Source organism: Strigops habroptila, chromosome 1, assembly GCF_004027225.2.
Source record: "Strigops habroptila isolate Jane chromosome 1, bStrHab1.2.pri, whole genome shotgun sequence".
Classification (NCBI taxonomy): Eukaryota; Metazoa; Chordata; class Aves; order Psittaciformes; family Psittacidae; genus Strigops; species Strigops habroptila.
In genome coordinates this window covers 67,520,377-67,548,191 of record NC_044277.2, presented here as the reverse complement: position 1 = coordinate 67,548,191, position 27,815 = coordinate 67,520,377, and the positions used below count along the sequence as shown (strand labels likewise).

Here is a 27,815-nt window from a genome sequence, read left to right as displayed (position 1 = left end):
TTATGCAGTTTTAATCCTTGCTGGGGAAAAAAAAAAAAAAAACAGGGAAAAAAAAAAAGGAATGATGATTCAGACAAGCACTTTCATAATAAGCTAATTCAACCTGGTATTTACTCCCATCACAGACACCCATCCCAAACCCCACAATGCTGATTCCACCTAGAAATAGCCAAAACAAAGAATTCAGCTTCCATGGTCTACATGTTTTCCTTGTCCTCTCCCTAAATAAAACCAGACAGATGGAGCAATCTTTGGAAATCCTGTGAAAAGCGATACATCTGCGGTAGGGATTTTGGAACAGAATATGTTTTAAAAAACTAATAGATCTACCAAAACCTAAGATTGAAAGTAGTATGTGAATAGGCAGCCTCCCAGTGTGTGTTTTCTCCCACTACAGACAGCATATACAGCAGGGTCCAAACTAGGCTCATTCCTGGGGTTTGGCTTTATTCAAAAGAAACCAGTGTTAAGGTAGCTAAGCTTTAGCTCAGGTCTCCTTCCCAGGCTTGGCAGGTCTTACAACAAACCTCTTAGGACTCCCAAGTGTTTGCTGCAGGTCTTCACTCTCTCTCGAATTGTTGCTGTCTCCTAACCAAGTGAAGTCCTCAGCCAGCTTCCTCCCTTGGTGACTGTCACCTAGTCCTAGTAAATAACAGGGAACACAGTGTCCTACCCGCTGGGATGCACTGAACGCTTGATACATGGTCTTGGGAAATGAAATGCAAAAAAAGCAGCAGTTCCCATCACTATTGCTCCCATCAATCCCAGGAGGGATAGAGGTTGACAATATGTCACACTGTGGTTGTAGGTAAAATTCAGGTAAAGCACATAAACACAACTTTATAGAGGGAATAAAATTACACAAATGGTCCTATAAGAAGCCTTTGACCTGCTGTCTGCAGCTTTTAAAATGTGTCATTCCAGTCAAGGTTGCTCTACACCTGGCTAAATAGGTTACTTGGGAGGAGGAGAACAAAGAGAGGTAGCATGGGAAGAGGTGGTAGCGTGGACTTCTGTGGAGGTTAACAGCCAGAGGAAGGAAACAATGAATTTACTGATGGCTTAGCTGTAGTCTTTACTGTAGTGTTTTTATTGTTATTTGGGGTAAAACTAGCATAAGCGTATTTTGCTGTACTGAATTCACACCTTCATTTGTCAGTGCAGATGTACCCTGTAAATGTAAAGCCACTCCAAAGTCTTTGTTGTTAAAATCTTCAACAGCCTATGGTGAAAAACAGATACTGCCTAGTGACTATTGTAGCACAAATTCCTTATAGCCCTAGTTACATAAACCACCATTTAAAAGACACAATTTAGTAATAAAGTGCACATGAAAAGCTGCTTCACCATCTCTTTCCTTGCGGTGTATATTGAGCTCCCCATAAAGGATGTTTACATTACAAGGTCAGTTAAAAGGAAACTTTAAAGAGGCTATCAGGAGTTTCATCCCATGGTTACACTTTCTTTTTGGCCCTCCTGCAAAGCATTTGGGATTTTCCTAGGACACTGGAAGTGAGGAAGTTAGCTAAGAGACTGGCTGGGTACAGAAAATGTGCTGGGGACTGGTTGTGAGTTGGGCAGGAAGGGGAAGTTGCCCCACACGTGACCGGGGGTTACGGCACACATTGAGCTGTACATGTTCCCTGGTGACAGGCGCTTCCTCACTGTGCTCACGAAAATGCCATCGCTTCACAGGACTACAAAGGGGAGTTGAATTAATTCCTGTTTGTTTGCCCTGACACATGACAGTGAGGAATGAAATATCTTCCAAAGCAAACGACCAAGCACATTTGGCAGAGATTTGTTCAACTAATGTTAAAAAGCTAAATGTTACCTTTACTGTATAGCAATTGTTCACTGAGAAATCTTCTTTCAAGCCATAAATAATGTTTTGTATTATCATTGTATTACTGACTTTCAGGAAATGGGCTTTGCAGTACAAAGGTAGATCCATATTGGTTAAAATTAATTTGGCATCTATTCCCCACCCCCCCGCCTTTAAAAAAACTTTCAAAAAATAAACCTGAAACACTAAGTAGTGTTTCTTATGCTTTAAATCGTAGCATTTTAAAACACAGGCAGGACAGAATTATAGATTGTCGAGACACTTTCGGTTTGTGGCTATAAAACTGCTGAGGATATCAGCTGAGACTCTGCAGGCTGCACGGAAAGAGCATTTCAAAGCTCCGTACTTGCCCGAGTTCACTCTGTGCAGTAGCACGTTATTCGGGAAGCAGTGCTTCTACTCCATTCTTTAATGTTTTTCCAGGAAGAAAAGCACATTAGCTGTGTGTCTCTCTTCCATAGTGCTACTGCTAAAATCAGAGTTTTCATACAAGCGGTACTGACTGAGGGAACTGTCATGGCTCTACAATATGTCTGTATCTCAGTTCCCAGCATTTAACTGGAATCATAGTATTCAGTCTTGTTTGTTTCCCAGTCTGTCACAGGGCTCTCAAGTCATGGTATCAATTGCATACCGCTATGGTATGCAAACTGCTTTACAGTCCTGCACACCAGCCTGCACCTTTTGCCTTGAAGAGGAAACCACTGCTCTCAAATTGTCCCTGACAGATCCAGAAGATGCTGCTGGCATTATGTCCCAGTGGGACTGGAGGATGATTTGGGTGTTCACGTGGCCCTGAAAAGCAGCAGTTGCTGCTCCATAGCCTGCTGCCTCTGCCACTGTGCAAGGAATACTGGCACAAACAAAATCAGCATCTGGTCTGTAATGTGAGTTATCCCAGCTCTCAGCAGCACTAATACCTGAAATCCCTCTGGGGTTGGTCCGGAAAAGAAACGACGTGTAGAATTTTAATTCAGGAACTGTCCTGCCAGAAACAGTTCCTTACTTTCCTTTCCAATGTGCCAGCAAGATTAGTGCTGAATCCACACAGAAAAACCCACTGAGGACAGTGAGTGGAATATGTCAGTGTAACCAGCTGCAGAAATCAAGGACTGTATGTATAAGGAAGCTTCCTCCCCTTTACTGTTTAACTGTTTTCGTTTGCTCTGTCTCAAAAAACTAGGTACTGTTTTGAGATGTTGTTGAAATGCTAGTCAAAACCTGTTTCATAAACAACAGAATACTTAGGAGGAGATCACTGAAGGGGCAAAAGCGGTAATTAATAAAAAACTGTAGGATTGGATTATAACTGACCAAATGGTACCAAATAAAAGGCAAGAATGCTTTGAAGAGTAACTGTAAGTGCTTCTTCCTCCACTTAGAGATTTTATAGTGATAATGAGCAGTATCAGATAATTTATTCATCAGCAATAATCTTGTATCTCAAGCCTTGTCTTTCTCAAGATTGACTTTAATGTTTGCTGCTGAAATCCAAAGTGCTGGAAGCGTGCGTGTACAAGAATATAGTTTGAAACCTAGCAACTCATTGTACAAAGACACTTTACCCAGGATTGCTGAAGGTATTTTCTCTGCTTGCTGTCACATAATACACATATTTCTAAACATCCATCTGCATTTCTTCTGTTTCTTTGACAGCCACTGCCTTTTAATGTTGTCCTCAGCAAGGAAAGAATTGAGTTTAAGCTGCAGACTTCAGTGTTGCTTCCACTGATGTTTTTATGGCAGTATCCCCTGTACTGTGAGTTTACAGAGGACTGACTGTTGTTTTGAAAATAGATCATCATATATTTTATTTTAATAAGACTCTATAAATATGACTATTTTGCTTGAATACTTCTTTATACCATACTTGGAATATTTAAGACCCCTCTTTGCTATGTTAAAAGCAGGCACTGTTGAATAACTGATGTAATTCCCCAAAGAAGAGTTCAACTTGCCTAGTTCCTAATCCTGTAATTACTTATGCATGTAGTTAAGAATACAAACACTTCCCTTGTAATCACATGGAGAAGGATATGCTGAATCATGGTCTTTGCTATATAGTCTCAGTTTCTAGAGATATTCCCATAATTCAGTAATAAGAATGGTCCTTTTTGTCTCCTACTTAAAAGAGTATTGTATCAACACAGAAGGATTTGCAGTGCACATTTTCACAAGAAAACATTTTTTTTTTTTGTTCAAAGAATTATGTATGAAGGTAAAGAAACATTTTAACCACCCATTCAGTAAATACTGATTTAGCTTTTAGCCAGGCTTTGTGTTATTCAAGAACAAACAATCAAGGTATGAAATCCTATTGCCTGAACTGCCAGACTCAATGGCAAAATTCTTATTGGCTTCAGTATAGATCAGGATTTGACGAGAAACATTTATGTATGTCATCTAGGCCAGTTCTGGTGGTGTGGAGACTTACAAGGTGCTCAGAAAATAAAAACCAACATAAACTCAGGCATGCAGAACTGTCAGAAATTGGTTAGACCACCACACAACTTTTTTAGCTTCCCAGTCACACACACACCTTCCTTAACTGTTCTTCCTGCTAAGTAAATAAACCACAAAGAAAAGCCTAGAAAACACCAACTAGTACCCATGTAGGTTTTGTGAGGCTTGTACGTAAAATTAGTATATATTTTTTTTCTCTGAATCCTCACTCAGGCATGATTGAAGCCAAGGATGGAGAATAAACTGATTAATCAGTTGTTTCTTCAGAGCCTTGAAAAAACCTTTTAAATAAGTTTTATATATTGCTATTAATGCTCTAATATGGAACATTCTGAAATAGATCCAGTGTACATTTCTGTTGTTTCAGGTTTCACATACTGTCTTGCATTATATAGAGATGGCTTTCATTAATACTGAAATAAACCCGATGCTGTTTTTACATAGTAGGCTTTGGCCACTCTATTCCCTTCCTCCCTTTATATGTCAGTTGTAAACTGCTTGACAAATATTCTGTTTCATGCTTCCCCACTGCTGGTTTAAAGATTTCTAAAGATTCAAAGAGGTAGGAAGGCTAAAAAGACAACGGGTAGGTAATACAGCAGATGACTGTCGCCAGTTAGACTTGCTCAGAGTAACAAGTATTTCTTTTCTTCAGAGTGCAGGTGGAGAGGCCATGAATGAGAAATTTCTGAACACAGACTCCAGCACAGGATCAGTGGAAACAACCATCAAGCCGTTACCATTTAAAGATCCAAACTTCATTGTAAGTATATTATTTTAACAACTTGAAATTCTAAACTAGTCAAACATTAACTAGGTTTCTATTTAACCATATTGCTAATGTAAATATTAAAAAAAAAAGTCAGCTTAACAGCCAAATAAAGGGTCGACAGTTTTCAAGAAGTTCACTTCAAGCCCTTGCCACACTATGGTCCAAAATGCACACTGTATTATGTTGTGGAAATGGTACTGGTCCAGAGGCAGAACTATTGTATTAAATTCTGGAACAGAGTCAGAAAACCTGCTAGGTCAAGGTAAGTGCAGAAGTTTTATGGTGTGGTATCTCACAAACTACCACAACTACAGTGGAACAATTAATACTGCTGCGAATGTTGGAATCCCATCTCCCAGTTCCTAGCCAAGGCAGGCTGCAATGCAGATTGAAATCAGCCAGAGAGTCATTAGCAACTGGTGTTTTACTCCTCTCCTGGTCCCTGAAACTCTTAACAGATCTGTGGTGTCTGTTCTTCCAGTAATTGCTAGATTTAGAAGCAAAAGCTCCGTGCTCCCCAGAAGCCCAGCCTGCTGGCATTCAGAAGTCATGTAAACTCTGGCAGCTGATGAAGTACGGGCTGCTAAAACACTCTGAGCTTTAAATTGGGGGAGAAGGTGAAAGAAGACTACAGCTAGTAATGCTGTCACTGCTGGATTTTTTTAATATCTTTTTATCTCACTGTGCCAAGGCCAACTCGTTGGCACACTGTACAAATGCTTTCTAGACAAGTAAACTTCTCAGACTGCTGGTCCTAAGCCAGTGCTTAGAAAGAAGGATTTTATCCCAGATTTCATTCTGTATGAATAAGATACACTATCTCACAGCAGAAGACCTGAGTAATCAGGCATCACACAGCTCACTAAGCACAGGTTTGGCAAGGGACATAAAATTAATCTCTGACTTGCAAGTTGTCCTCTGTCTGCTTTGCAGATGACTTCTATCACAAGAGGGGCATTCAAACAACTGTATGTTTTGCTCACTCTAATGCTCCAGTGAGTACCACTGTCTTTGAGAAATGGGGCTTATTGGAAAAGCTACATTTGTGCGCAGAGGCATTCCATGTAGCTTCCATAAGGGATTTAAATAGCCATGAGGCCTTGTGCTTCTGTTCTTAGAGGGATGTCGCCATTTCCAAAGAGGCAGTATTAATGTCTGCATGCTTGAACGAATAATGAATGTACAGGGCCTTTGGCAACTGCTGCAGAAATACTAGACAGTTATAATGAAAACATGAAATTGTCCTCTCCAATACTGTAACTAATTTGAGAAGAAATGTATTGAGTTTTAACTAGCTTTTTGTCAGTATGAACTGGTGGTAACAATTTGGATGATGTTTTGCATCCTGCCAGCCTAACTTGCCTTTAAAGGAAGGAAATAAATCACATAATGTTTATCTCATAAATATACCCAAGTTTGAACCACTGCAGAGGATCGACTTAAAAGCAGAGAAGAAGAAAGAAATTACCTTCTTCTAACCTGACTGGAATTTGCATCCCTTGGCAATGGGGACGAGGAAGACGACCTTCCGACTGTTGTGCAGAGCAATGAGTAGCTCCACCTGTCCTAGTTCCAGCTTTCCTTGAACTTCACTAGTGCAGAGGTTGCTTGGTTCATTTGCACTTGGCAGTCATTGCCTTTTGACTGTGGGTATGTGAGGTGATCCTCAGCCCAGTTCCTAGGAGGCATAAGTTCATATAAACCAAATAGTTGCTTTTGATAAACCAGACCACTGAAAAAAAAATAATAAAATCATTATGCAATGATTTGGGGGGAAAATTCATGTAGTGAATTTGAATTACTAATGTGGTATTACATCTATTTTCATCTCATCTTCCAGCAATCTCTATTTTACAATGATCTCTAGATTACTAAGGTGTTACCCTCAGAGCAAACATTTGCATGTACTTTCTATACTGGATATCCATTGCCAAAACCCAATATATCATCAGCTCATGAGCATCTTTTCTGAATAAATCTTACGTCTACAGAAAGAAGCTTTCTCATTGAATTCTTCTTTCTGTTAAATTTCTCAGCAATTTAACAAGCTAATTTATAAACCAATCACAGCAAAAGTGTTTTTGCAGAACTTCGCGGAGTTCTGATAAGACTGATGTGGCAGGTGGTAATTATTAACAGAAATAACAACAACTCCGCAGATGTAAGAACATTTTCTTTTCTGAAGTAAAGCTGTAAATCCATGTCCTTTGATCATTTAGAAGTAGTACAGTATGTTGTGCAGCTTCTGTCTCTGGAGGGACATAAATAAATTACTCTGTAGCAATCACATTTGATAACTGAAACTACTATTATAGTACCTGTAGCAAGCTTTCCATTAGTGTACCTTTCAAAATGCAAAATTGTCTTGGCAGCCAACATTCTATTTATTACTCCTTTTCTATCCTTCTGTCTTCTATCCTTTGAAAGAAAAATAAAATTTCCCGAAACTTTCTCATAATACTCATTACATTTTGCAAGATCAGTTGTGTTTTCTACAGTCACTGGTAATCTGTGAAAGAGCTAGAGCTGCCCCTGTAATATGCCATAAAAAGGAGAAAATTTAGCCGTGTGATCACAACTTTAGACACAACTTCATAGTAATAAGTTCCAATAAGATGGGAAGTACATACAGAATCCTGTAATCTCAGGCTGAACCTAACTGCATCGATTTTCTATTTCCATGTAAAAAGCAGATTTTCATTTCCTTCAGTTAATTGTAAGCATAGTAGCTTTGACACAGTCCAAAAAGCTTTGTTTTTCTTGCAGCCAGGATTAAAGTGTACAGTATCTTAGCCTGCTGATGAAAAAAGTGAGGATAACAAATGGTTCATGACAAGATAAGACATATCAGAAAGACTATGAAATAGAAGTGTCATGCTCTGAAATAGCATTCTTCATTTATTTTTTTCTCTAAACACCATATCTTTAATTCTAGCACTCCGGCATTGGTGGAGCAGCAGCTGGCAAGAAGAACAGAACTTGGAAGAACCTAAAACAAATTCTTGCTTCTGAAAGGGCATTGCCATGGCAACTAAATGATCCTAGCTGTAAGCTGCTTAGACGCTTTGCATGTATTTATAAATAATAAAATCCACACAAATAACTTTCTTTAAAACAAACCTAAATTGTTTCATCAGTACATGCAGTATCCTGCTTGAACAGGGTCCAGTAGTACATTTAAGACTAGTCTAATCACGCTCATCAGCCCTAAGTGGAAAGTAGGGGGAGGCAAATAATTTGGAGTATTGTGACAAAGTTCAAATACATTCAGGGAGACTTTAATAAAGGGAATGTATTTATCCAAAGCGGGTCGGAAACTTCTTACTCCCCTCAGGTTTTGGTCACCTCTTTACTGCTGAGAAGCCTCCTCCTCTGCATATAGCCCAGATGTCTTCTTATGGGTGACTGCTGCTTGATTAACTGTATTTGAACTATTTTCAAATAGATTCTGCTAAGCCACATACCTGCAATAGCTTAGGCTTCAGCCCAAGGTTCCTATCCAGCTCCTTAGCCTAGATTCTTGGGAGACTTAAATCCTACATCCCCTATTTAGTTTAGCACAGCTGAAACTACACTACCAGCAGTCCTGATTAGCAGTTGTAGCTGGTGTACATCTACAGCGGTAGAGTTACAGCAGTGGTCTTAATCTAGATAAACTTCAAGTCTACTCATAAAGTAGGATATGATTGAACATAGCCAGAGGCAGAGCGTGATCCTCAGATTCTACTTCAGCAAGTGGAGGCATTTCAGAATTGAGCATATGCATACACTTTTTGTCAGTCTTGGTGCTTTATCCAAAAATAGCTTGCCATTTTTTGAAGTGTTTTAGACACAACTGTTATGGAAAAATGCAAGCTACTGTGTGTTCCTGGCTATTGTAACTGACAATCTGCTGCTGTTGCTATTTCTATTACGTTCTGTTTGCAACCATCAATTTACAGGATTTTTAAGAAGGAGGGAAAAGAAATTCAGTTGCATGTTTAAAACCAGCTGTCTGTGGCATTAGTGTCTTTTGAATTATGAGATGAGGAGTTAGAAAGTTGATATGCATGGAGCATTTGAGTTGATCATAGCATCTGAATGAGGTGCAAGAGAGATCAAGAAGGAGGAAAGAAATTAATCAGGTACAAGATATTTTTGTAAACATCCAAAAATGGTGATTTAACTACTTAAACATACCAAATCTATCCTAAAATAGTTTATGAGTGAGAGTTGCTATCTAAAGGGCACCAAAGAACAGCAATTTCCATCATTTAATTTAAAGATTCAGACAATTTTCTAGGTCATTGGCTGGGCTTAAAGTGGTACATGCTTAAAGATTTAACTGATTTAAAAGATTACTTTGCTTTTCTGGATTATGGTATTTCAGAGCTGCAATCTTGAGCAATGTTTTGTAGCCTTAACATACAGCATGTGTATGATAATGGCTATTCTTTGCAAATAACTGACTGCAAAGGAATTCGTTGAGACTGAAATCAACACATTTCAAATAGGGGAAGGCAGTTCTGCTTGCTAAACTTGTATTTAGACAGGTGAGCAGAACCAGGCTGTTCTGTACAGTGCTAACAGGCTAAATATTTTCTGCTTCACATTTCTTTGCTTTGGTGTTGCTAGTTAATGGAGACCTCAGAACATAAGGGCAGCCTTTTAAAGAAGTATTGTTACCTATTTACATTATTTTGGGTTATGTTTCAAAATATATGTAACACACTGAATTTATCCCTTTGTTTCTCTCTAGATTTTAATATTGATGCTCCTCCTTCCTTTAAACCTGCCAAGAAATACTCGGACATTTCAGGACTTCCGGTAAGTATTTTGTTTTTCTCTTCAAAATTGGCATCTCACTTTCCACAATGAAATAAAGCTGGTGCTTGCTTTTGTAAAAGATATACTTGTTGAGGTTCCTATTCATCCTTATGCTTAGTAGCTGTCCAGTGATTTAGGGCCAAACCCCAAATACTGTTGCTATGTCGCAAAGTCCTTTGGTTGTTAATAGATGTCAGGACAGATTAAATCTCTATTCCTGCCAGGTGGCTCCTGTCACGCCATGTTCCCAGCTGTAGAGTCTGCATTGATCCCCATCATTTCTGATTCTTTAGATTGTTACAGGGAAAGCTGGTAGCCCACAGTCTCCATGACTGCTAACTTTGTCAAGCTTTAACCACACAGACCGAAAATCTCCATGCTGAGAGTTTGCCTGAGGCTGATTTATTTCATTGTATCCTTTAGAAAAAGTTTTAAAAAGATGGCTCAGCAATTTCCAAACATGAGATGAGGCAAAATTACATTGATTGGCCCAGGTTAAAAAAACCCCAACCACTCGTTGTCATTGCTCTCAAACTTTCCCTCAAACAAATCAGCCTGAGACAGACACTTGGCATGGACTTTTAAGAATGTCAAATACCCCCATGCTTCAGAGCTGGAACTTGGATTTTGGCAGACGTATAGCCTGTGTGTCACAGATGGGCTTTTTTACATGGTTTTGTTAAAGAAAGGAAAAAATAAAAGGAAAAAGAAACCAGCCCACATTTGACTTAGATACAGTTTGCACATGCTTCAAAAGTCTCGATACTTACAATTTGGCACCTGAATTCCCCAAAGATTCTGTTGGCACAAACCAGGAGTAAAGTCATTGAATTCTGCCCAACAAAAGTTTTGTATCTGCTGCAGACACTGTTCCTATGTGACATGAATAATTTAAAGAGTACTTAAAACAAAACAGGTGTTGGTAGCAGCATATCTTTTCACTTTTCACCCTCAGCCCCCAGTGATTTATTTTGTAGGATCCTATGCATGTATTACAATTGAAATGAATGGGAATGTTGTATTTTGGAATATAAAAAGGGTTAAGTAATGGTTTGTCATGGTTTAAGCCCAGCCAGTAACTCAGAACCATGCAGCCACTCGCTCACTCCTCCTCTTCTTCCTTCCCCCACATCCCGGAGGGATGAATCAACTCAGATCAATCCCTTTTGATTTGAGGGGGGAGAATCAAAAGAATGTAACTCCCACGGGTTGAGATAAGAGCAGTGCAGTAACTAAGGTACCATACAAAACCACTACTGCTACCACCAATGATAATAATGATAAGGGAAATAACAAGGGGAGAGGATACAATTGCTCACCACCCGCCGACCGATACCCAGCCCGACCTGAGCAGCAATCTGGGCCTTCCGGGTAACTCCCCCCCGGTTTCTATGCCCCTTTGGCCAGTTTGGGTCAGGTGTCCTGTCTCTGTTTCCTCCCGGCTTCCCCTCTTCCCTGGCAGAGCATGAGACTGAGAAAATCCTTGGTCAGAGTAAACATTACTTAGCAACTACTAAAAACATCAGTGTTATCAGTGTTGTTCCCAGGCTGAAAGTCAAAAACACAGCACTGCACCAGCTACTAAGAAGGAGAAAAAATGACTGCTGTAGCTGAACCCAGGACATGGTTACACTAAATAACTCCAATAATGAAAACTTTGTCACATCAAAGAGTGTTAGACAGAATTTCTGGGTCCCTTTCCACAGTTTAATCTGGTTTTCATCCATAGGGCACTAGCCCACCTCACAGGCTTGATATCATCTCACAGAGATGCTTATAAATGTACACATTTGTTATGTTGATGCAGGTTAACACAACACCTTGCATTCTGTACACTGAATTAGGTGAAAGTCTCTGTTTGGAAAAAAAAAAAAAGTAGGTTGAGCACTTAATTAAGGACTGCCTTATAGTGGATACACAGTGGGTGCACAGTGCAAGGCATAAAGAATGGCTATAGCACCGACTACAATCCTGCACATCCTAGCACTTGAGTTCTTGATCTGTAGCGTATGTTTTCTTTGACTTCTTTATTTTTCAAGTTACACATTTAAATAAGGTACCTAGGAGGTGGCATATTTCCAGCCTGTGTCTTTGAGCATGATTTTGGAAATGGAGCAGGTTGCTTTGGATTGAAGCTGCTATCCCTTCGTGTTCAAGAGGGAATGGAAAAGTAACGTCTCCCTTGCAGATGAACTGGCAGACAGCAAATGGAAGAGACTGCTCAAAAACTCAGGGAAAATAATTCCCTCCAGCCAGGCAGACTTACAGTCTTGTATTCTTAGGATACTCTTGCTTTAATGTAATAGCAGCTTGTTTTCCAGACTAGGAGCAGGGGTCAGCTGAATAAGGAGACTTGCCTAAGTACCCCTACTTTATAAGTTGCAGTGGATGGAGGAAAAGAGATTAGGTGGTGTCATGGTTTAAGTGTGAGAAATAACAAGCAGATTTCACCAAAACTGCAAAAATTCCATAGTAGGTCACTTAATGGTGTTCGTCTGTTTCCTGTCCTCTCCCCTCAGAGTTGCTTTGCAAGTATTAGTGGCATCCACCCCATGTATTACTAGAATTGCTGCAACATCTGTGACCCGTGAGGGGTTTATGTGGGTCAGAAGGCATAAGGGTATAAGTCCCTTTCTCTGCCCTATCTCCAAGGAACCAAATAATGCTTTCCAGCATTGGCTTTTGGTGCATTTCAAAATTAGTCAGCCCTTTCACCTAGCAAGATGATAGTGCAGGTAGGTTATAGATGTGAATGAAGACCGTGTCCCTACCAGCCAAGATTCAGTTTAGTCAAAGGAAATAAGAGTCGTCTTCTCAGTTCCTCGGTTTTTCTTTATCAGCTCCTCTTTTCCATCAGTGATTTATGTACTCTGAACTACTGTAGCTCAGTATAAATACTATCCTTTCTATATGAGTCCATTCAGCGCTGCTTTTGTTTCCTTTTTTGTCGTTCCACTTTTTTTTTCCCCCTTTAATTTTCCATCCTCTAATTGCATTGTGAGTCAAGTTTCCTATTTTACCTGGCCTGCAAGGTTCCTCCAGACTGTGATAAAAATACCCGTGTTTTAAAAAAGATCTTTTTATTAAGATAACTAAGACAGCGTGTTCTTTAAATTGCTAAACTGGAAATGTTTCATAAGAAGCACTAAATATATTTTCAAGCTAATTCCCTAGCAGGAAGATATGTGGGGTAATAGAATATTTTGGAAATCTAGTGTAAGAAAAACATCCCTTTATTTTCGTGTAAAATCTGAAAGGATTTGTGTAAGAATATATTTTCTGTGGGAATGCTGGATTCCCCATGGGTGAAAAAAAAAAAAGTAAAATAAATTCCTTAGCATTACCTAATATTGGAAGAATGAATGGTCTAGCAGGCACAAAAAAAGGGAAGTGTATTAAAACACTCTTGTCAGTATACCTGCAGTTATATTAAACCCCACAATTAAATTCTACTGATCCTCTTCTTTTTCTGTGTAACACAGCTGGAATTAAATTTACCAATGGTCTGAGCAGAGCTGCTGGTTTATATTTGTAAGGCAAGCCAGAATTCAAAAGCTATTATCTACTATATTGACAACACAAAATAGAACTATTTTTTCAAAACTTGCAAGATGAGTATTTAGATATTTTAACATGCAAAACAGAGTAATTTGTTGTAAAGCAGATTAAAAAAAACCCAACCAAACATTCAGATGTTTCTATTTCTCTTCCTTTTTTGAAAATGGATCATCCTGGTTACTATAGAAACAGATCGAGATAACTTATTTATTGTATTTGGAGAGCATGTATCTGTGGCCTTTGGCTTAGTTTCTAAACATGACGGAGGTTTTTTTCTTTGCAAAATCACCTCGCTTCACTTTTCTAATCTGTTTGTAATTATTGCTGAAGTAGCAGTAAAGTTTGTTTTCGGACTGAAGTCATGGCATAAATGAGTAGTTAGGAAACATTAGGATGTGCAAACAGTACAGCCCAATATGAAGTATCAGAATGGTGAAGAGTTCTGCCATAATATTTTTCACCTAGATTGATGTGCAATACAAATTGCAGATGTTGCTTGGCTGGTTTATTACAGATTCATGCACATTTGAAAAGCAATCTACTTGGTTAGGTTTTCCTTACAAGAGGGCAGAATTAAAGTGTGAAATAAAAATAAATTTATACATGAATTTATACATGGTAACATGAAGTTACCACCAGGGATAAATTTACTCCTAATGTCCTAACTTTGTTTGAAAATTAATTGTTGGCTTGACTGTTAGCTCACTACACTTACTTAACCTTGTGGCATTTCTTTGTAAAGAAACAAGCTACAAATAACACTTAATTTGCTGCTAAGTCTTATCAGGGTAGATGATTAACTGTGTTGTTACCATGGTCAACAGATCCTTTCCAACATAGAAGTGGTAGAGGGCTCTGCACTTAGGAGGGGAATGCTCTGGCTTTTCCTGGCCTTTTCTTTTCTAGTAGCAATGTCTTAAGGGATATCAACTGCCTGTGCCTTGCAGCTTGCCACCATGTCCTGATAAAGAAAGTTACAGAAGAACACTTCTAGACCCTTGGCAGGCGCTTGGTAATCCAATGCTGAACAGGCAGTGATTGTCCTGAAGGCTGAAGGTGGAGAAGCAATACTCTGAAGCTGCCTTCTTCTAGCCCAGCCTTCTGTGCTGCCCCCCAAGCTCAAGGTTTGTGTAGCAACGTGGAAGGGGAGAGGATGAAGGAAACTGGCACTGCTTCCAGGCACCCAGGGTCCCAAATATAGCAGGGGATACAAACGCTAGCCCAGGGTTAGCTGGCCAGGCTGCTATTGTGAAAGCAGGCTTCTGTAGCAAAGCACAGAACTCAGTTCAAATTTCTTATCTGTTTCGGTCACAGAACCATAAGCTGAGACTCCCTTGCTTTAACAGCCACTTTAAAGTAAATTAAAGCTAAGTTGTATGCAGGAAGAGAAAACCAGTCCAAAGCTATCATCAGAGCACCCATAATCAGCCTCTTTGTGGGTAATTTATTGGCAGCAGCCTGACTCTTTGGAGAGCTGCCTTGAGAGAGACTGCACAAGGCACAGAGTTGCCTAGGGTGAGTTTAGAAAGTTGAGGAATTCCTTTTGCACAGTGTTTTGTATGAAACTATTTTGGCTCTCTTATGTTTAATGCATTTCTAATGTGATTTTATAGGGGTTCCGTTAACATCTCTTAGTTCTGACATGAGGAGAAAGAAAAAAGTACAAACCCTTGGTCACATGGTAGAACAGCAGCGCTGTTACTGGGGACAAGAAACTCACTATTTGTAGTCTTGTAATTAGACACTTTTTTTTAGTATTCTGTTTTGAGATTTCATTTGAATAGTGCCTCTGCCATTGTTTCTTTTTCAGGCAAATTACACAGATCCGCAGAGCAAAGCTAAGATTTAGTACTATTGAAGAATTTTGCCTACATTCGGATGCTCCCTTCAGATGTGGTTACGGGATACCTGGCTCTAAGGAAAGCAACAGTATTGTTTTCCTGAAAAGACCAAATATTGTTTGTATATTGCTTATGAACAGTGCTAATTTTGAGAATCATGGTGGAAACTGACTGTGGACTGGAGGTTCCTTAAAAAACTATCCATGGATTTTTACATCTGGAAGTAGTTGATACATGGATTTGAAAGAACATATGGATTTAATTTTGATAAATGCTGATATTTGTTAGTTTGCCAATTTGTAAGCAATTTGGTTTGGTGAACAGAATAACTTAGACCTTTAAGGGTATGTATCTGCAACATAATGTCTGAGTTATATTAATTTCTGTAGAGACGGGATTTCATCTCCACCCTGTAATTTTTATGTACTGCTCTGGCTCAGAAGAAACAGTCGTTTGAGTTAAGGAAAAGGTACCAAGATATCCCAGCTTCTAAACCTGCCTTGCCAAATGCGCTTGCCACTCTGGCTGTGAAAAAGGTTGTCCCATTTGTAAAATAAGTATTTAGTAAGTGATGCTATTGTGATGACTGTTTATGATACTGAGCACTGTGGAAATGAACAGCTTCACCAAATATTTGCATTTAAGAACTGTCAACATAAGCTGAACTCAAACTTGTTTTTAAAATATCCTAACGAATATGCTTAACAGGATCAAATCACCAGGTAACTCTTAATCGTGACACTTTGTAGTTTTTTGAGTGCTTCATTTCAAAACTTGACTATTCTTCTACCTTCATAGTCAGTACAATATTAGTGCTATTAGTACAAAAACGGTACCAATTCCCCAGAGTTACCAAAAAGATGCTAAAAAAAAGCAGGAATTCCACTGTCCAGTGGAATTCCTGCACACCCACATCGTCTTCAGCAAGGAAAGACTTCCTAGACAGGACATTGACCTTTGCACCATGAGGTACCAGAAGAATAACCGCAACTGAATGCTGTCACCCTTTAGAATGAGGAGGGCTGAAGGAGAGTTTTGACTGTTGCTGAGTGGGGCTGACAAGTACATGCCAACATCAGAATGACTGTGATTTCCTGAAACTAAGCCAAAGGGCAAGGGGTAGAGGGGTTTGCTGCCCATTCTTTCTTCATGTCCTCTTTTTTATGACAAAACTGCTGATTTGTTTTCTTCCCACTTTCCGTATCTTTGTCGCAGCCTTAGACCTCTTGCTTTAATCTGGACTCCAAGTTTCAGGCTCAGCCGCCGCCTAATCCTGCAACCACACAGCCTTCACACCCATACTCCACCAACTGCCCTGTAGCTGTGTCACTTGCTCTCTTATCTCTCTGAGCCGGTGGGTGTTATTCAGAAAAAGCTGCTAGGCAAATTAACCACTTGCTGTGGGAATGCTTTCCTTCCATGTGCAAAACTGCCAAGTGGAAGACTTGTCCCGTAGCTTGTTAGTCCTGAACTGCCCAGGTCACTGAGAAGGTGAGGCACTGATCACAGGACCAGCACTCCTGTCTCACCCAGGCTCCGTCCATGGACATTGGGATCTTGTTCAAGGCCCCTCTTCTCTCTTGATTGCACAAGCAGCATGCATTGGTAACTAGTTAGTGTCTAAGCTACACTTTGAAATGTGCTTTTCTATAGACGTAACTATTAGAACAAAACTTTTTTTCCTCATTGAAAGAAAAAAATATGCAGAGTGTTATTAATGGTAGTTTAATTTCAATTCCAAAACAGGAAAAAACAAATAATGGGACACATTGTTTTAATGAAAGTCTGTGGGACTTCATTCCTCAGTTTTTTGTGATCTAATATTTACAAAACCAAAGTAATTTAAAAAAGTATTTGACATGCTTACAATAGATCCTTCAAAGCCCTGGATACCAGATAACGCTACAACTGTATCACAGAACAAAAAGAATAAGACAGGATATCTCTCTTCATGCCAGTAAGCATCCAAGCCACATTCTCTTGCATCCGAGTTTTAGAATGGATGTTTTTAACTTACTTTACGTACTGAAGATATGTTTATAAGATAGCTTAACATTGATAAGAAAAGAAAAACACGTAGAACTGCTGTAAGATCGTGTATGCTTTAAGCAGACAGCAGCTCAGAAATAGCATTTCACCAGCCTTGTTTCTCTCCCACAAATATTAACATTCTTTGGGAATGACTGTTCAGGAACCCAGACTCTCTCACCATCAGAAGTGCTCTGTGAACTCCTGCGCTGTATATTAAGATGCTGCCTTCTCAGCTAATTTCTACTGTGTGGTGTTCATGCATTCCATTTTTAAAACCTAAGTGTCTTACTGAGAAAATGGGCATCCGAAAAGTAAATGCAGCTTAGATTTGGCAAAACATTAATGACTTATCGCTCAGTGCTCTCTATCCATATGATGGCTGCTATATTCCCCTTTTCTTTTCTTCCTTGTTTCTTCCTTTCTTATCTACTGGCCCTTTTTTTCTTAGTGATATCCTCACTTTTACTCATTAGGCTGTGCAGTAGTCAAGCCAAGAGTGGTGAGTCAGCCACCAGCACCATTCATCATTACGTTGGTCAACAACAGTATTTACTGTGTGAAGCAATCAAAATGAATTTGTTTTAGCAGGAAGCTGAGGACAGAAAAGATCTAGCGGACAACATGTACGATGTTGTTCAGTCCTACTAGGCTCTTTTGGGAACAGCATGTGGACCTGCTGCCCTCATCAGTGCTTCTATAGAGAACTGAGCAATACCTCCCTTGCTGTAGATAAAATTATGGATAAGTGAAGAGCTCATCTGTGTCATGGAGTAATTTTAAACTATGTTTTATTGACAGCTTTAGAAGAAGTGAAAAACCGAGAAGTACATTTATATTTAAAAGTACTTATGGGATGTTATCAAGATAAACGCAAGTAAGTTGAATTTAAATTGAAAGGAGGACAAAAGAAAGCATTTGAAAAGACAAGCAGCACCAATACCATTTTCAGATTTGGGGAGAATGTATTTTGACTAATAGTACTGCCACATCTGTAAAGCAGAAAGCCAGCAGTCAGGGTGAGGACTAATTTGTTCAAGTACAGCTGTTACTGTCGGTGAAGTATCACCTGAATGCATTATTTAATACAGACCACAGATGGCTTCAGCCTCACGTGCATTTGCATTAATGTGTTCCCCTGTCATCCCCCTTCATTACCCTTGTAACAGCTTACAGCATACCAGTTGCTAAGCTCCCACAGAAATCTCACTGACATTAATGGGAAGTGAGCTTCTCCAGCAACTCGCAAGGTACAGTCCAGTTGGCAAAGCTTTACCCTTAGTCTTCTTGGCAGGTAGAAAACATATTTTGCTTGCCTTATCTGTCTTACCCCTCAGAAAGAATGAGGATGTTCACCAGAGGCCAAGCTCCTGTTTTCCTGTGCAGCTATGTGCCCTACTCACTGCTGGAGGTGAGGGAGTTGCCTCCAGGTTACTGAGGGATTGTCTGTATTGTTTTTAAAGACTGCAGTAGCTTGTATTTACCCCGTGCTTTGAGTGGATGTGCTTGCTGTGGAAGGCCTGGGACAAAGCAGGCAACGCCTCTGCAGCTGTCAGCCCCAGGGCAGCAAAGCTGCTGTAGCTGAAGTGCCTGGTACAGCCAAAGCCCTGGTGCTGCTGTGCTGCAGCTGGAGCAGGGTCTTGGCCACATGGAGCTATAGGACTGCAGCACCAGCTGCCCCAAGGGAAGGGGTGTGCTAAGGGCCATGAGAGGAATGAAGCTCTCAACAGTTGCAGCTGCTGCCTCCATCCTTCACATCCTCTTTAGTGGATGGGACAGCAGGATGCTGGAGCTCCAGGGCTCTTGCCCTGATTATTCACTGCTGGTTCATAGGGCAGGCCTGTACCCATGGAAACTTCCTGTCCCAGCCCTTCCCTCAGGGGCATCTGTACTAGGAATGACCTTGGCCCTGTGTCCTGGAAAGCAGCAAAATTCAATTCAGAAAGGCCTTGAGCCAGCTCATGTCAGAGCCCCTGCATTTCACTGTCCTTTATTTCCCAGCTTTCTCCTATCATAGCATTCTGGATCCCCACGGAGTTGCTATATATGGGCTTCCATGGAGGACAGGAGTAGCAGTCATGCAGGGAGATGTGCCTTAATCTCCTTTAACAGAGGCCTGTAAGCATCAAACCCCACTAAAGCACAAGAAAATGAAGGTGAGCAAAGGGAAGGCTTTTTACTGGTGAAGAGTATCAAAAGTGAAACTTAACTAGTATAGGCTAAAAAGGTTTTGTAGCTTCACCTCTCTTAAGAAAAAAGCTCAAGCTCCCTGCGTGATTACAATCTTTTTCCCGAAGGGCTAAGTAATCTTTAATAATACAACAATAATTTATTACTAGAAACAGGTTTCAAGGCCTCTTACAATCTGACAATGTACGTGCTTTACATGTTTGAGACAAAATGGTGTGTAGATTTTCTTTCTGAATCACTTCAGGGCAGTGACTTTCACAGACTTGATGTCACGTTCTGGAGGAAAACCCCTGACTTGGTGCTCTTTTACACAAGAAAAGTCAAGTGTGTCCTGTGTTGTTACTGAACACTTCAGTTGTACTAAGATGATGATACCACTAATATTAGAAGTCACAGAAATCCCTCGTATTCTTCTCATTTTAGTGTGTGTGCCCCAACAAAAAAACACTTTTCCTGTTGGGGAGTGGATGGGTGGGACGTAATAAAATAATTCATCTTCAGGTAAGAAAAACATTTTGTTTAAGTCATTTGGTATCTGTGAGGATTGCTTGACTTGTTTTTTTATTATCTGAAAAGCTTAAAAAATCCAGTCTTTTCAGATGATTACACTACTGTAAATCACAGCCTACAGACAGCAATAGCAGTAATCTCTTGGGAGAAATAACAACTAACAACACTGTTTACTGAGAAGTAGTGGCTGTGTAATTGTATACGGTTTATGACCTATGAGATCACATGTGTTAAGCACAGAACATTGCTTTCTCTGACACTATAGCCTAAAATCAGTAATCTCTGCATAAAAATGGTAGTACTACTGGACTAGACAATAAGTTGGTTTGGGGGCTGGCTGTGGTTATTGTTTACCAGTGTGTACTCTGGGCAAAAGCTCCCCTCATCTGCTTGCACACTGACTGCTGTGGCTCTGTTACTTGACTCCAGTACACCCAGCACAACACCCCAGAAAACTGCATCTAGTTCATGGGCTATCTGAAGTATTCTCCAATGTCCCAAATCTGGGATGCAAAAATTACTCTTCTCTCAGTGAAGAAATTCATTTACAAGCCTCTATCCATGCACAGCACATTATGAACAGTGCCTCTTTTCTCTGCTGCTCTTGAATACAAAGCATACTTCATGTTAAATGAGAAATAGGTGCCCCTCACAATGGATACTTGTGTTTCAGCGCAGGACACAGAGAAGAACGTTCTCAGCATAAGGTTTTGGAATGTCTGAACACAGCTGCCTACCCATGCATGGGAAAGAATGCATTTCCCTGCCTCCATTCCCATGAAAATTGATTTGGTATCCTTATACATTCAGTGCCTCCGTATAGATCTGAAAATCTACATCAATAAAACCTGATGAGAAGAAATGCAGGGCTGGTCTGCTTGGTCAATACTTGGTGGGGCGTTGGGCACTGGGTAGGCAAGGGTAAATGGGGAATTTTAGGACTATAGGGAATAGTTTGAATTTTGGCTGTGATCCCATTTACATCCTGAAGGACAGCAGATTTTACAAGACAGCTTCTCTTGGTTCTCTTCTCTCAGGAGGAGGAGATGCCTCTAAAAGGACACCAAAAGCATGAACACCCATTTGCCTACATACTCTGTGTCAGGTCATTAGTTTCACAACTAATGCATCAAGACGACATAGAGGAGTCAGAAGTAGGACCTTTTAATATAATTGTCCTGTTGGCCCAAACCTCTCTCATCTTCCAGCTTGCAAAACTTGGAATGCTCACAGAAGGCAGGAAGGAGTGACCTCACCCACACAGAGGAGTGTTCCTGTGGTCTGAACTCCATCCAAAACAATTAGAGCGGTTTAATTGTGTGAAACCTTCGGGCCATGGCTGCTCACCGAGAGAGTGGAGGGCTGGCTGTACAGTATGTGCCTCCCCTGTCCTGGGTCTACAGCTGCACCCCTTCACCAGGTGGCGAGGCAAACGCAGGCAATCTCATGGTGGGAGTCTGCCTTCCAGCCCAGGCACCCACTTTCATACGAACTAGGACAGCCCAGCAGCCTCTATGAGTGGTGCCTGAATAGCAGTTCTTTGCATGAGGAACAACAGAGGCAGTGTGGGGTCTGATAATAACGTTAATAAAGAAGAAATCTTGGGAATTTCAACAAGAGCTGCACGTAGGCCTAAGATGAGAGGACTGAAACGGGACTGTAGAAGCAGTTGCCCTGACAATATAAGGCTATGCTGAAGAGAAATAATTTATAAACTGCTCTGTGGGTGATTCTTAATCCTCTGAAATAACACATATGGCATGATGGTGAATTTTTATATTTGGAATAAAGACCATAAATAGAGCATAACTCACTGCTTCAAATTGTTTCCTTTCCGGAAGGTATGTCGTAGCTGGTGATGTGGAGTTGACGGCTTACCATCAGTCTTGTGTGCACAAGTGGCAGCAGCTAATAGGCACAAGCCTTGTTCTCCTATTAAACAGGCTTTTGTTACTGAAGATGATGGCAAAGCACAATCAGCCAAATTATTTCTGGCCTCTAAACAACCAAGAATTTGTTTTGTTACGCTTCATCTCTTGTACCAGGCTGTACAAAATCAGAGAGCTAAGAAATAAGTACCAGCAAGTCCTTTCCAGTGTTACATGAGGCCCTTCCCAAGAGCTTTGTAAATTGAGAGTTATTAGCACCAATTGTAATGAAGTACAAATGTTCCACATCAGGACCGTGGTTTGGCCCCATGCTTCCTGAAACCTTGGTTCAGGCACCTTCCTGAACCTTGGGAAATGGCACATCGAACACCACTGTGAACCCTCCCTACCCCCACAAATGATTTATTTCAGCAGCCATCTCCACATTCATATAATTTTCCTAATAATGAATTGGAAGCCAAATTCTCTGTGGACCTTGAGATGTCCTTTCCGAAGGATCCACTGGGACAGAGGGTGCGAAAGCCATTCTTCCTGTACGTTTCCTGTATTCAATGCCACTGGGACACGCAGATCTCTCCAGAGCCTTTGGGCAGTGACTCTCACCCAAGGTCTGTTTATATCTTTCACAAAAAATACGCATAAGCATGGCTTGGTTTTTGGAACAAACATCTGAATCCTGCTCTATAAACCTTTCACACACATGCTCTACTCACTGTGCTTAACAGCCTCATCAATTCCTCCAACTCTACGAATCATAGAATTGCACCCACTGCAAAACAGTTACACAGACCTGGTAGTTCCTGCCACTCTCCAGAGAATGGGAGAGGTGCTTTGCATCTGTTTAGGTGAAAGAGGAGGCTGAGCCCATATCGAAGGGACAGGGGGAAGCAATCCCGACATGGGCAGTTGGATAAGGAGAGCAGGAACTGCAGCAGCATCCTGTACTGGCTGTATTTCAATAGCCTACAATAGCCTTTTTGAAGAGTGTGATCTGGAAGGGCACTGCATCTGCTGCGGCAGGACAGAATACAGGCAGGAGACTGGCACCGAGCTGCTCAGCTCTGTTGAGGCTGACATGTCTTTGGGCACGCTCAAAGACAAAACTTCAGATGTCTGGGTAACCATCCAGGATGCAGCCAGCAGCTGTGTGAGGACTGCAGGTTTGGACATAGACTGTCTAAAGTCAGTTCAGATCCATTTTGGAGACCTGCTCCTCTCTGAAGACTTGGGAATGAGTCTGGATTTTGACTCAACACTCATATCACCTGACCAGCTCACATAGGCATGGTGCTTCTTGTCACCAGAAGTACCTGGTATTGCCCCCAGTACTGGGATATGAAGTGGTGAAAGAATGAGGCATTAGAGGAGGAAAAAGAATAATCAAGGGTGGGCAGGGGCCCTTTATTCTCCCAGAACTGCTCTGGCCTTTCAGGGCACGTCCCTATTTACCTTCATGACCTATTTAGCCGCTGTCCTCTACCTCCAGTGTTTCCAAAACTTGAAAAAGACACTGGACAAGGTTAAAAATCCTGTCCTACAACACACATTTCGAAGCACTTCTCAAAAGACATAACCAGAATCCAGCAGTAACAGGTGTCCTGAAAGTACTCCTTTGCACCTTTGTATTGCTTTAGGTGGCAAAGTTTTGGTAGGAGGGAGGGTGCAGGGGTGGCCTCTGTGGGAAGATACTCAGGGGGTGTAGGATGCGTAAGAATTATAGATGTAGTTTCCTGACCCCCTAAAGATGAGTATTTGAAGGAACAGCTTGTTTTTTTGGGTCATACTGAAGGAGGGGCTTCATTTTGTCCCAAATAGCACATACAAGTTTGATCAAGTAGTAATTATATCTGAGCCACTAAGGAATAATCTCCAAGGCATAATTAGTAACAGCACCTTCCCTTGAAGATGTGATTCCCTCCACCCTCCACTTCCCCTCTCTGCCTCCAAAAACACTCAACTAGCAAGCAACCAAAACCCTGCAAACCACCACAAGCCCTGATATTCATCTTAAACATGAGGACTGAAAAATAAATGACAAAGTTAATCAAATAAGGTGTTCATATAAAATCAGTAGAATTCACCTGCAGAACAGAAAAGAAGCGCTAGAAGATGAGAAATCCCAAGTGGAAAAGCAAGAAGAAAAGCTGAAACCACAAGAAGAAAGTTAATGGTCCATGTTGCCAAAAAGGCAGCCTTCTGCAAAGGATAATCAAAACGCCAGGGTGGGCCAAAGCCAGAAGCATCTTTTACAGCAGGTCTTCTGTCAAAAGGGCCATTGAAGCAAAGCTTAAAAATGGAATGAGTTCACCAGAAAATCAAAAATGGCTTGCCATGGAGCCAGGCAGATATCCTAATATACAAACCCCTTTCCATCAGCAAGCCATATTTCTGTTTCTCCAAACTGTGTGGCTTCCCAAACCTCATAGTTACCCACTTGAGAAACTTAAAACAATTAAAAAGACACACACACACCCTGAGGCCTTTCCAGATTTCAACTCAAACAGGCACATGGGTACTTCTTCTGTCTTAATACCGTCCTGTCTCCTGCCAACTCACCTAGATTAGGGGTATCTGTCACACTGTAACTCTATCTACAAACCCTAAGTGTAAATATATGTACAAACCTTAACGTAAATATATGCATTGGAAAGATTTTGCCAGGAACTTGGTGCGTGTGAGCACTTGAGGCTTATCTCTGGACAATGACTTCCATTTGATTCAGCTGACACAACTTCTAATCTAGGTGAGCCTACATCCAAGCCCTCATGGCAGGGCAGGCACCGACCTGCACGTCTTGGCCTCAGGCTCCTGTAGGAAGCAGGGCTGGGATGGCCACGGTGATCTCCGTCACAGGAATGCTGGGGTTTACTGGGAGATTTCTTTATTTTTCTTGGCTCAGACTTTATATACATCTCTGTACAGAACACACCCCACACGTGTGTGTTTTGAATGGTGCTCTTATAAAAAACTGCACAACTGGAAAAACCATTGCACCTGCATACACATGGGGCGCACCTTATAAATAATTTATTGTAGTCAAGCAAATCCGAAGGGATAAACTTTGATTTTGTTTGCTAAAATAGAAAACCTGAAATTAATAATAAGCCACTAGGAGCTATTCAACAGATTGTCTATTGCAGGAAATCTTGCCAGGACGCTCAAGTGGTTTACAGCCATCTCAGATATCTGGGGAAGAGTGAAATGGGTCTAATGTTTTTGAAGTTTAGTAGGGTTGTGAGAAATCCAGACATCTGCATTTTAATCTTTGGAAAATCCTGAGATCAGCAAGACTATCGTCTGCAGGATTTAACCACAAGTTGGACCCACCTCTTAGCAAGTCTAAAAGTCTTATGATTGCTATAAAAAACAAACCCAAACAAACCCTTTATCTTTAATATGTACACATAATGATGGGGTTTGTGCTGAAAAACATTTGTCTTTAAATGGCAGGGTAAGAATATGATAATTCATGCTTTCTGCATAACCAAGTTAACTGGAGGTGTCTGATTTAAATAACTGCAGCTTTTCACCTGCTTCTTTGTCCGCAATATGTTTATTGCAGCTGTGTGTGTCAGCAACACAAAAAGGGGTAAAAGCAGCTCTGAGGCAAAACTCCAAGGCTTGCAAAGAGTTCCTTCTGCCTTTAGATGGTCCCATTACCCAGCTACCATCACCTCTACCGTTCACATGGTTTGTTGGGGTTTTTTTAAACAGGGAGTATGTGGTTTGACCAAGAGGTGCCATGTGTGCACACCAGCACTTTTTGCTGACAGGCACACTTTTGAACGTTTCCCTTTTCCTCTCTCATTACTCGCCCTTCCATATTTTCAAGTCAGGAAAGACCTGAATGCAGCCCCAACTCTTCATGATATTCGAGATTTTGAGTTGAGTGGGACATTGAAATAGCTCCAACCCTGTCAGCAGGGACCTCCAATTAAAAATGTAGTAACACAATGATTTCCCTTTCGATGTAAAATGAATCATGTCAAGTGCTCCGATTTACACATTCCTCCATATGTACTAATCTACGCCACCTTAACTGCTTTACAAATTTCTAGTATTTACTTTGGCTTTCTACATCCTCTGTTAATCAAGACTTATTTTTCCATGACACAGGCCGCTATCCTAAACTTTTTCAAGAGGCTGATATGTCACAATCCCCTTTGGAAAATGCAATAAAATATGGGTGCACACCCAATGCAATATCTGCAGTAATTAGAGTCACTGCTCATTAAGTGGATTGTGCTGTACAGTGCACCAGTGCTGTGGCAGCAATACTGCATTGCTCCATAAACAAGAGCAAAAAAACCCATTAAAGCCATTTATGGCACTTGTCTCCAACAAGGACGCTAATTCCAGGTTATTTAGAACAAAGAACACAGTGTATTCTACTCTTTTTTCATCTTTCTGCTTCTAGACTGGACAAATTAACACTGTTTTCTTACCACAAACCTCTGGAAAGACCATGCTTTAAAATGCTTTTCTGAACACTCACACTAAAAAGCAATCAGGCAGCTACTGAGCTTTGGAGGAAAGAGGTGGCTTCCCTGTTCATGCACCCACCTTGAAAATCAGTTGCCCTACAGGGAGGCAAAATGAGTGAGCAGTGGTAGACAGAAGTACTGAAAAACCTTCTCCCCTCCACCGAGAGCCAGTGTAGCTCATTAAAGCTGCTGTTTTGCAGATGTCATGGTGGTGATCTTCGGTGAAAAGACTTACACACTTCTACAGGGTGCCTTATCATTGTCTATCACCACCTATATGTTGATTTAGACAATAAAGAGGTATGTCACCCCTCTTCCCTCCCTCTCCTCACAGGGGGAATGCAAAGGCCAGCTCCTATCACAGGCAGCTCATCACCACAGTGCTTCATGATGGAGGCTGCCTAAAACTGCAGCGATGAGAACCTCACCACAGAAGAAATGTGTGTGCACTGCTAAGAGGGAGAAATACAGGAAAAATGAAAGAAATGTGGCTGTCATCACATCTGCAATGTATTTCTATACACCAAATCCATTTATTATATTAACCATTATATTTTTAGGCCTTTTTCTCCGCAGTGGCCAAGTTTTAGTAGGGCAAAGCTTTAGTTAGTTCTGAGAAAGGAACCAGAGGTTTGGTGCCTCAGCAGGGGGTGGGGAAGGGGGAAGAGCTGAGAAAATAATTAACGCTTTCAATAGGCTTGCTCAGGACTGACCTCCAAGCCCACCCCATGCCAAGCAGCTGGGGAGCCCAGGGGCTGAACCAGCGGTGTAACCCCTCTATCTGAACTTCCCAGAGCACGCAGATGCTGGGCTTGATATCAGTCAGACAGATAGGTTTCCAGGGAAAAACTGCCGCTCTCCCCCCTCTTCCGTGCCTCTCTCCTGCCGTCAAGTACAGGAACGAGCCATCTGCTGCCATTAGCTCACAGGAGCAATGCCTACATCTGTGCCGGTCACAGCGTGTGCTCTCCACAGCGCTATCCGCTTTCCGCTCCAAGCCGTGACGCACCGCGACATTCCCCTCCAGCCGGGGACTCCAGGAAGTGAGCTGTTTGACTTGGACACAGGCACAGTGACACAGACACAGGTGGCTCCATCTATTGTGACACAGGGTCAAGCCTGCTGCAAAGGGCCCTGCTTTGCTTGGTTTTTTCTCTAGGGACCAGGAAGCAGGGTGAAAAGCAGGCCCCTCGCTGGAACAAAGTTATAATAAAGTTCACTGCATGAGTACCTGTGCAGCTCCCTGGCATTTCCTGATAAATCAGCCCAGGACTCAACAGGGAGAGGCGCGATCTCACTTCTGTACCACATTTGGGGAAAATTACAACCCAAACTTGGAAGCTAGTTTGTGGCTGACATGCCTTTCCACTGCAGACTTGCTCAAAATCCCACTCCCAGCCGACTCCAGTTGCAGGACATTTGGGTGTG

At 41.2% G+C, this 27,815-nt stretch overlaps 1 protein-coding gene and 1 long non-coding RNA gene across 2 annotated transcripts in view; both read left to right on the top strand.

Annotated features, from left to right (window-relative positions):
- INO80C (INO80 complex subunit C) overlaps positions 1-15,858 on the top strand; it is a 31,708-nt gene extending 15,850 nt beyond the window's left edge. Inside the window, 6 exon segments of the mRNA XM_030492112.1 lie at positions 4,965-5,072; positions 8,017-8,128; positions 9,820-9,887; positions 15,256-15,279; positions 15,281-15,307; positions 15,309-15,858. Coding sequence (XP_030347972.1) covers positions 4,965-5,072; positions 8,017-8,128; positions 9,820-9,887; positions 15,256-15,279; positions 15,281-15,307; positions 15,309-15,389 — 420 coding nt within the window. The 3' untranslated portion in view covers positions 15,390-15,858.
- Positions 15,859-16,430: 572 nt separating this feature from the next.
- LOC116915268 lies at positions 16,431-20,876 on the top strand. Its single transcript, XR_004389913.1, has 3 exons — positions 16,431-18,191; positions 19,928-20,005; positions 20,688-20,876. It is a non-coding gene; the product is annotated as an uncharacterized LOC116915268 (long non-coding RNA).
- Positions 20,877-27,815: the final 6,939 nt, after the last annotated feature.